This window comes from Galeopterus variegatus, unplaced genomic scaffold (assembly GCF_000696425.1).
Source record: "Galeopterus variegatus unplaced genomic scaffold, G_variegatus-3.0.2 Scaffold1555, whole genome shotgun sequence".
NCBI lineage: Eukaryota > Metazoa > Chordata > Mammalia > Dermoptera > Cynocephalidae > Galeopterus > Galeopterus variegatus.
Window position 1 is genome coordinate 230,026 of NW_007727666.1, and position 10,032 is coordinate 240,057.

Here is a 10,032-nt window from a genome sequence, read left to right on the forward strand (position 1 = left end):
AAGGTGTCGCTGGGAATTTGGGGGCAAGGTGAGCAGGTGGCACCAAATGCGGAAGACCCAGTAAAGAGGCCATGGAGATGGGCAGAAGAGATAACGATTGCAGGCTCTGTCCATTTAGGGTCTGTTGTCTGCTCATGCAAGGGCCGAGGAGGGGTTTCTCCTCCCCTGACGTATCCCTTTTCCCTGCCCTTTCCCCATTGTGATGTGGCATCCAGTGGGCCCTGTGGAGGGACCTGCTCTGTCTGCCTGATGGGAGCCAGAGACAGACACTGCAGCAGTCTGGAATCCATTCTGGGAGAAATCTTTAACATTCTTCTGAGTCAGGCTGATGGTTTTTAAAAATAGGCTCATACCAACAGGCAACTCAAACTACATCAATCTTGAGGCAGCTAGAAGGGTAAACACAAAGACAAGTTGGGGGAAGCAGGCTCAGAGCTGCCACTCTGGCTGCAAATAGTAATTATAACAATCATACCTCCTTTGTGCAAGCCCTTACTGCTTATACAACACTTGTCACCCACGTGAGAGCATCACAGCCCTAATCAATGCTGTGAGCGTTATTGTTGTTATTTCCACTTTATATTTAAGACAGCTGAGACTCAGGTTGCATCCCTAGCCAAGGGACAGAGCGGAACTTGAACTGAATAACATGTTTTGATCATTTGTTTCTTCATGGTGTAGTTAGTGAAATATGCCTTGTTTGGAGTGAGAGGAGGAGACGGAACATAGAGGATTGAGTGTCCTATTCTGTACGTTTAGGAACGCTTGGTTTGCTGGTTGTCAGCTTGAGGTGAAAGATTGGTTGCTCTGAGATGTAGCTGCCAGCAGGTCAGGCGTGGACCCTTGGGTAGCCCGCCTTTGCTATTGCACCTTTGAACACACAAAGAATATTTCTAGAATTCAAATGTGCATGGACAGTTCTACTCGGAGATAAGTAGGATATCTCTTGGAGCTCCTGAAAGGCTAATAAGCCCAAGGCAGATAGAATTACCTGGAATGAGTGAAGCCTTGAAGTTGGTTTTGAGCAGTTTGTTTTTTGAAATTATGAAATGATTTAGGATCATTATCCTGGTGTGGGTCCCTCAGTTATTGCCCTGACTGGGACCCCCCTGTAAACCCTGCAGGGAGAGATAGCAAGGGCNGAAATATGCCTTGTTTGGAGTGAGAGGAGGAGACGGAACATAGAGGATTGAGTGTCCTATTCTGTACGTTTAGGAACGCTTGGTTTGCTGGTTGTCAGCTTGAGGTGAAAGATTGGTTGCTCTGAGATGTAGCTGCCAGCAGGTCAGGCGTGAACCCTTGGGTAGCCCGCCTTTGCTATTGCACCTTTGAACACACAAAGAATATTTCTAGAATTCAAATGTGCATGGACAGTTCTACTTGGAGATAAGTAGGATATCTCTTGGAGCTCCTGAAAGGCTAATAAGCCCAAGGCAGATAGAATTACCTGGAATGAGTGAAGCCTTGAAGTTGGTTCTGAGCAGTTTGTTTTTTGAAATTATGAAATGATTTAGGATCATTATCCTGGTGTGGGTTCCTCAGTTATTGCCCTGACTGGGACCCCCCTGTAAACCCTGCAGGGAGAGATAGCAAGGGCCGCACCTCCCAGCACTGGCTCTTCTCTTTGTTCTCTCCCTCCAAATTAATTCCCCTTTCCTCTGTGCGTTGTTTATTTTATTGTAGAACCAAAAATCATTTTCTCTTTCTTGTAGCTGATAGACAAATCTAGTGGTGTCTTTTTCTTTTCTCTTTCTTTACTTTTCTTCTTTTTTTTTTCTCCTTTTCTTTCTTTTTTTTGATGAAGATGAATTTGGAATCCTTCTTCCTTGTATACATAATTTCTGATGTTAATGAGTTATGTCTTTTATGTCCCAAAATGTCATATGTGCCCAAGAACTAACTACTATTGACTGGTAAATGGCTAGAAAAATAGAAATAGAAACAGGTGACATGGCACAAGATAAATGTTTTGCCCTTTGGACTGTTTTAAGTAACTGTCTTTGTTTCCCTGTCCTCCCTTGGCTTGTACGTCTCTCTTTTTCCCACCCAGTTCTTACTCAAGTCCATATCCATCTTGTGTAAATTTCCCTGCTTTCTGTTTCCCACATGCATTCCCATCTCGGCTGGGGCTTTCTCTGGAGTTGGTGTGTGGCTGGTGGGCCACTCTCCACCCAGTTTGCATCCGTGGGATTGTCTGGCTCATTGCCCACCAGTTACCCAAGGGTCCTCTTTGTTGAGAAGACAGACACCACTAAGGAGCCTAGTTATTAAAGAGTTTCCTTAGAACTGCTGGGCCAAGTGTTTGAGAATGAGAACCTAGGGCTTCATCATGAGCACCATATTCCCTTCAGTCTCTTTGAAGAAAACTTCCAAGAGAATTGTTTCTTCTGGGAGGCACACAGTCACTAGAGAAGAGTAAGGGGTGGACCAGCTTTGAAAGCAAAGTCCGTCCCTTCAGCCCCAGCAAGATTCATGGCCTCTAACACACGTGACCTCTCTGTTGGCACAGGCGACAAGACTGCCTTCCAGCTGCAGGTTCGCCAGGTGGAGGATTACCCCGTGGACTTGTACTACCTGATGGACCTCTCCCTGTCCATGAAGGATGACTTGGACAACATCCGGAACCTAGGCACCAAGCTCGCCGAGGAGATGAGGAAGCTCACCAGCAACTTCCGCTTGGGGTTCGGGTCTTTTGTTGACAAGGACATTTCTCCTTTCTCCTATACGGCACCAAGATACCAGACCAATCCATGCATTGGGTAAGTGACAAGCTGTCCTTCTGTTGGGCACCTAAGGGTAGGGGATGGGAGCCTCAACAGCCCGCAGCTCTGAGTCAGGCTGGGTGACTGGGGCGAGGTGGTAATGAGCTGGTGGCGTCTGTTGAGTCCTTCCCCATCCTTTTGCTCCTCTCCTAAGAGCTGACTTAGATCTTGCCCAGGGGTTGGGAACACACACAATCGTGGAAACACAGTAAAATAAGAAAAAGTTTTAAATACGAATGAGACTCTAAGTTCTTTAACCATGAAGAGACGCTAGGTGTTGTCATTTGCTGGGTTTAGCTTCTTCCTGGCCACAGGTGTCCACTGGCATTATTCTCACATCGATCCTGTCTGTAAGGCCTTTTTCTGCCAAGTCCTGGTCCCCAATGTCCTCTCGTTGGAGTTTTGCTACTTCCCAGAAGCAATAGCATCTTAACCAAAATTTTTTTCAGTTCATCTGGAATAGTGATTCTGTCTGCTGCTTTTCACCTCTGCCCTCACTGGGCCCTGTTTCCAGACTGACAGGGTGTGTCTCCACTTTCATTCTTCCAAGGCCCATCCACTTACTAAGACACTAGATTGGAAGCTGGCCGAGGATCCAGGACCAGCCCGGGGTGCTTAGCATTTGAATATTCGAGATTATTAGCCACTACTTATTTAGAGCTCATTCTCTAAGCCCCAGAAGGGCAGAACCAGTTGCAGACAGTAAAATTCTTGACAGTGAGTACACGGCACACTGAAAAGCTGTGTGTGAGACAGGAAATCCAGTGAAGAATGGGAGTTTTGAAGGAAACATCAGGCCTAAGTTATGTAAATCTCTGTCCTCTGAGCTTGGCAGTACAGTGAGGAGTCACTGCTAGCTCAGCGAGTAGCCTGAAGTTTATCTCCCGGCATCTAGGCAGTGCAGCGTCCTGCGTCTCCTGGGAGATCCCCACTGCTCCTTGGAGAGAACAACACAAGCCTGGGGTTGNTGGGGCGAGGTGGTAATGAGCTGGTGGCGTCTGTTGAGTCCTTCCCCATCCTTTTGCTCCTTTCCTAAGAGCTGACTTAGATCTTGCCCAGGGGTTGGGAACACACACAATGGTGGAAACACAGTAAGATAAGAAAAAGTTTTAAATACGAATGAGACTCTAAGTTCTTTAACCATGAAGAGACGCTAGGTGTTATTTGCTGGGATTAGCTTCCTCCTGGCCACAGGTGTCCACTGGCATTATTCTCACATTGATCCTGTCTGTAAGGCCTTTTTCTGCCAAGTCCTGGTCCCCAATGTCCTCTCGTTGGAGTTTTGCTACTTCCCAGAAGCAATAGCATCTTAACCAAAATTTTTTTCAGTTCATCTGGAATAGTGATTCTGTCTGCTGCTTTTCACCTCTGCCCTCACTGGGCCCTGTTTCCAGACCGATGGGGTGTGTCTCCACTTTCATTCTTCCAAGGCCCATCCACTTACTAAGACACTAGATTGGAAGCTGGCCGAGGATCCAGGACCAGCCCGGGATGCTTAGCATTTGAATATTCGAGATTATTAGCCACTACTTATTTAGAGCTCATTCTCTAAGCCCCAGAAGGGCAGAACCAGTTGCAGACAGTAAAATTCTTGACAGTGAGTACACGGCACACTGAAAAGCTGTGTGTGAGACAGGAAATCCAGTGAAGAATGGGAGTTTTGAAGGAAACATCAGGCCTAAGTTATGTAAATCTCTGTCCTCTGAGCTTGGCAGTACAGTGAAGAGTCACTGCTAGCTCAGCGAGTAGCCTGAAGTTTATCTCCCGGCGTCTAGGCAGTGCAGCTTCCTGCGTCTCCTGGGAGATCCCCACTGCTCCTTGGAGAGAACAACACAAGCCTGGGGTTGTAATGTGGCTGTTCCTGTGCCTGATCCAGCCTGTACATGTGCTTTGTTGGTCTTTCTGTTTTAATGGCACCCAGGAACCAACAGAAGATTTAACCAAGAATAACCACGATTTCTAGGTTTTCTGGAAAAACTACCAAGTCTAGTAAGGCTGGGCTTGTACCATAGGTTGCTTGGCTGCCAGTCCCTACCCCTTCCTCTTGTCTTGCAGCTGACCTGTTTCACTTGTTTGCACTTCATGCCTGGGCTCAGTAGATGGTTGTTTGTGATCCTTGTCTAACTATGGAAAACCACAGAGCTTTTCAAGCTCCAATTGCACAGTTAGATTTTTTTTTAGATTTTTTTTTCAGTTAGATTTTTCTCTTCTGTGGTGGTGGGAGCAGCAACAGCAGCCTCCAGGAAGTTTGGGGGAGATGGGAAAGTCAGGAGAGGTGATATAACCACCTGTGCAGGACGTCTCAGAGAAAAGAGCCAGTATGCATGGGGCTTTCCTGAGGTGTGTCCCTTGTCCTTCTGCTCCATATGTTTCTGCTAAAGGATCAAAATCCTAGACTCAGTCCTTCCCATCTTTGAATGTAGGAGAAATGCCACATCTGCAGTAAGTAGCAGCAGGGCTGCCATGGAAAGAAAAACGGCATAGAGTAATTAATCATCAGATTAAAGACAGTATAATTACTATCCTGAGTAATAGGAATCATTTCACTGGGAAGAGTCACTTGATATCAATGATACAGGATTTGAAGGATTCATCTGGCTTGTTATTTCCAGTTCTGAACACCTTTTCTTTTGTTAGAGGTATTGGGCTGTCGTTGAAACACATATCATGTGAAAATATTTGCAAGTGAGATAATACATTTTGTTCTTCATTATTTGTATTTTTTCTTACCTTTTGTATATTTCTTCCAGGAAGTCATAGTATTCTTTCACCACCTTGAGGGTATTATTCTATTGTCTTCTGGCATCTCTTGTGACTGATACGAAATCTGCTGTCTGTCTAATTGTTTCCCTTCTTTCTGGTGCTTTTTAATATTGTCCTGTGCTTTTCATAGTCTACAGTGATATGTACTCCATGTGTGTAGGTTGGATTTTACTTTTATTTACACTGTCTGTCTAATTGTTTCCCTTCTTTCTGGTGCTTTTTAATATTGTCCTGTGCTTTTCATACTCTACAGTGATATGTACTCCATGTGTGTAGGTTGGATTTTACTTTTATTTACGTTGCTTAGCACTTGGTCTGCTTTTTCATCTGAGAGCACATCTTTATTCTTGAAAATTCGCAGATATTATTTCTCCGATTTTTTCTCTCTCCTATACTCTCCATTTTCTTTCTGACACTTTTAGGTGTCAGTTGGCTTTTCTCATTCTAAACTTCATGTTTTAAGATTTTTCTTCCATAATTTCTGCCTCTTTTTTTCTCTTAGCTGCACAGGAAATAGAAACTTGTTCCATTTTACCATTTTGTTCTTCAGTTGTTTAATTCATACACTGAAATTTCATTTTTTAATTTCAGTGACTATATTTTTCATTTTCATAATTTTTATTTGGTTTTTTTTAATACCATTCTTTTTTTCAAACTATTTTTTTCAGAGCCTTCTGTTTTGTTTTGTTTTTCTAATAATATCCTGTCTGGCTTTTGGTTTCTATTCCTTCCTCTCCTTGAATGTTTTAAGTATCTGAAAACATTCTTAAAGTATTTCAAATCATTCTGTTCTCTCTGTTTCTTGATTTGTGGATCCTTTGGTGGGTTGGATTTGCTAACATTCCTTCACAGTTTGCTTCTCATGGGACTCATAACTTCCTCATTAGCTCATCTTCCTCAGAGGTGCTTTTCCATCTGAGGATCTCATGCTCTGGACTGCTGGCATCCCTGCAGAGCAGTTTTACATTTGCTGCTGCGGGGAACCTCCAGGTTTCACTGTAGGACTAATTTTCCTGTTAATTTATCAGTTAGGGGAGTTCTTCCGCCATAAAAGTAGTGAATTCTGATTGCTCAAGTCTGGAGTTACGATTTTTACGGGTGATTCATCTCGCCTGTGGCCTGAAGCAGATGGTAAACTTCCTTGCTTCTTTCCTAGGCCAGTAGCTGGAATTTTTCCATTTCTGGTTTTAGTGGCATGACAGCTCTTTGTAGTGCTCAGCTTTATGCAGAGAGCCCTGTTCCAGTGCTCAGCCCTGGACAGGCCCGAGGCTCATCATCTGTTCTGGCAGAATTCTGCTGCAGCCCAAGTTCTGACACATCGGGAGCTTCTTGGCATGAGCTCCTGCTCACTTCTCACCTATGGTCTGAAGTCCATTCACTTGTTGAATGGTTTCTCTTCATTTCTGGTACCCTTTTAAGCTTCCAGTCTTGGCTATATATTAAAATTTCTTAAAATTATATTTTACCTGGCAGTTGTGTATATTTAGAGTAAGAAGGAAGCCTTTCCATGTCAGCTCAATCCATAATAATATCCTGAAGTATGGTCTTCTCAACTTGCCTAGATCTAGTATCTTCAAATTGGATTTACTTTTTTATACATATACACTCTCCCCAGCTCTTTAACCATATATATTTTATTTTTTATCTTTCTGGTTAATAATCCTTAATTTAGTAACTCCCTATGCATGGCCCTAATCTGGGGTCCTACAGCACAGACACAAGGTAAGGGTGGGATAGTCTCTTGGCATGAGACCCCAAAACAACCAGATCTTCAGGCCACTCAGCTCTTCCAGGGCTTAAATTGAATAACTAGGCAATATCCTAGTCTAGTGACAATGGAGACATTCCCAGGGTTCATCTGACAAAGCTGTTTTCTTCTCAGAAGTAACTCTGATTTGGTTATAGTAAATTCTCTGCAATGAAGGCTCCTGTCTGGCAGACACATTTTCCTGTTCCTAATTGACTTAACAGTAATTCTGCACAATAAAAATGTATCTGCTTATTGCTGTTTGAAGGAGCAAAAGGGAAGAGGTGAAAAGTGCTGAGCTTTCGATGAGCTTTTCACAGCTTTTCTGATTTTCTTATTATATAACAATTATTCTTTGGATTCCCTCTTCCCTTTCCACAACCAACCTAACCAACTGTGAATATAGACATGCACTTGAAGTCCTAAATCATGGACCAGGGCAATACAGAAGAGTGTAGGAACTTGGAGGAAGAGAGACAGGACAGTGAGAAGTTTGGATATATTTATTTCCTTCTGGGCCTATCCATTTGTCAAATAGCTACAGATAGGACCTTAGTTCCTCCTTCTAGCTGGAGTGTAATTTCCATGACCATTCTCTTTATGACTAAATGTGGAGGTCGTGAAAAGTGTGATTGGTCTGAGGCATGGGTTAAAAAAGAGTCTGACCTGTCTAAGCACAAGGTGTTCATGAAGATTTGGGGAAAGGAGAAGGAGAAAGACAAAGAAAAGGCAGGTGGGGAACACCTCTAGCTGCTGCCATCTGTCTGGAGAGAACAGTGGCCACTATGGAAGTAGGCTGTTTCTGTCCAGAGTTGGCTTGCTGCAAGGGACGCTGCTGCATTGCTGTGACTGTGGTGGATGGAGCAGGGACTATGGCCCTGAAGGGAAACGTAATGCCCCTTAGAGAGCCAGAGATTGCTTCTTTGCAGAGGAGGGGAGCCTGCCTAGACCTGCCCTGGTGAGGCAGCTTCTTGGTGGCAGTTAAGGCAGGGTCCTCCTAGCAGTTGCTAAGCCTGTTTCCCTTCCCCTGCACTCAGCTTGAATTGGATTACAAAGCCTTCCCCCCAGGCCTCTCTGTCAGGGCTTGTTTTTCGTCTTTTGTTCTGAGAGAGAGGCTTCCCTAGCACGGCCATAGACCCTGCAAGGTCTGATCCAGCTCCTCCCCTGCCTCCCTTTGCCCAACCTCAGCCTGACTCTGCACTGCAGCCCCTGGCCCTCCTCGGTGCTTGGGCTCCCTGTGCTCCCTCCCACCACAGGGCTCTTGCACATGTCCTTCTCTCCGGCTGCAACACTCTTTCTCTCTCCCTTGACCTCATGAACCCATTGGTAAAACAATGTAAGGCCTCTCTTCCTATTTCATCAGCTATACGTCATGCCGAAGCTCCTAGAACTGTAATTGGAAGCCAGCTGCCTCCAGGAATGGGGCCACTGGGGATCTCCACAGTAGACTGAGGCGATCACACAATATTTCAGGAGAAAGGCATGGAATTAACCTACTGTTGACATGCAGTACTTCATTCCAGATTTCCAGCTGTAACTTTCTGTTTGAAGAAGCTTAGTTTCTAAATGATTTCTGTTACATCTAGGAGAGCTGATAGTTTATCACTGGAATATTCCTGTTCCATTTTGCATTGGTTCATGCGCCAGCACATTCGGTGGTCACTGAGCTAAGGGTTAATGTGAAGAGGTTATGTGATCCTTTGTCACACGGCAGCAGCAAAGTTTGTGTGAGAGGCTGGTTTCATAGAGTAACTCTGCATACATTGCCCTCGTGGACACTGTCCTCCCTCCTCAGCCCACAAGCATTTCCCCTCTGCTCTGCTAGCGCCTGCCCACACCCTGGTCCTTCGTACCCTTCAAGGCCCATGTCCAGCCTTCCTCCAGGTGCACAGCCTGCTATTACCTCTCGTTCCTTTGAGCCACTCATCTGTACCACTCACTTACAACTTGCCTGCAGTTTAGGGCTTGATGTTTGGAGAGTAGGGACTGTGTTATTTATCTGTGCTCTGCCTGCTGTACCTGTCCCAGGGGCATGTGGTAGGTGCCAGGTAAATATTTGTTGGTGTCCCTTAGGCAGTCCTTGTATGCACAGAACAGTTGGTTAAGATTTAGAGACAGTGATGGAAAAGTGACTCTTCTCTTCTTTCTTTCTAGTTACAAGTTATTTCCAAACTGTGTCCCATCCTTTGGGTTCCGCCATCTGCTGCCTCTCACAGACAGAGTTGACAGCTTCAACGAGGAAGTTCGGAAACAGAGGGTGTCCCGGAACCGTGATGCCCCCGAGGGGGGCTTTGATGCAGTGCTCCAGGCGGCTGTCTGCAAGGTGACTTTCTTTCTGGTCCTGTCCCTGCACCCGAGGTGGAAAGCATCATTTTGGATGTTGGCACTTATGCGGGGGATTGCAGATTTTGAGGTGCCCAGCCTGTGGCTTCTGTCCATTTTTACATCAGGGGATGAGCTCAGTGGAAACTCAGGGAAATCTCAGCAATGAAATCAGCTGGAGCTCAGGATGGATTGGGCTGATGCGGCCTGTGGCTTCTGTCCATTTTTACATCAGGGGATGAGCTCAGTGGAAACTCAGGGAAATCTACAGCAATGAAATCAGCTGGAGCTCAGGATGGATTGGGCTGATGCATGTCTGTGTCAGGGTGTGGCTCTGTGCAGTGGGATACTGCCTTTGCCAGAAGACAGCTGTTCTGTGTTTATACATTTGGCTATTTTGCTTCTTTTCAGGGGAAAAAAGTAAAGGTCAAGCCATAT

At 45.2% G+C, this 10,032-nt stretch overlaps 1 protein-coding gene across 1 annotated transcript in view; it reads left to right on the forward strand.

Moving 5' to 3' along the window:
- The window catches only part of ITGB5 (integrin, beta 5), a 126,010-nt gene that overhangs the window by 35,971 nt on the left and 80,007 nt on the right, over window positions 1–10,032 (forward strand). The window contains exons 4-5 of the mRNA XM_008577644.1: window positions 2,510–2,759; window positions 9,427–9,595. Coding sequence (XP_008575866.1) covers window positions 2,510–2,759; window positions 9,427–9,595 — 419 coding nt within the window. The remainder of the gene's footprint in view (window positions 1–2,509; window positions 2,760–9,426; window positions 9,596–10,032) is intronic.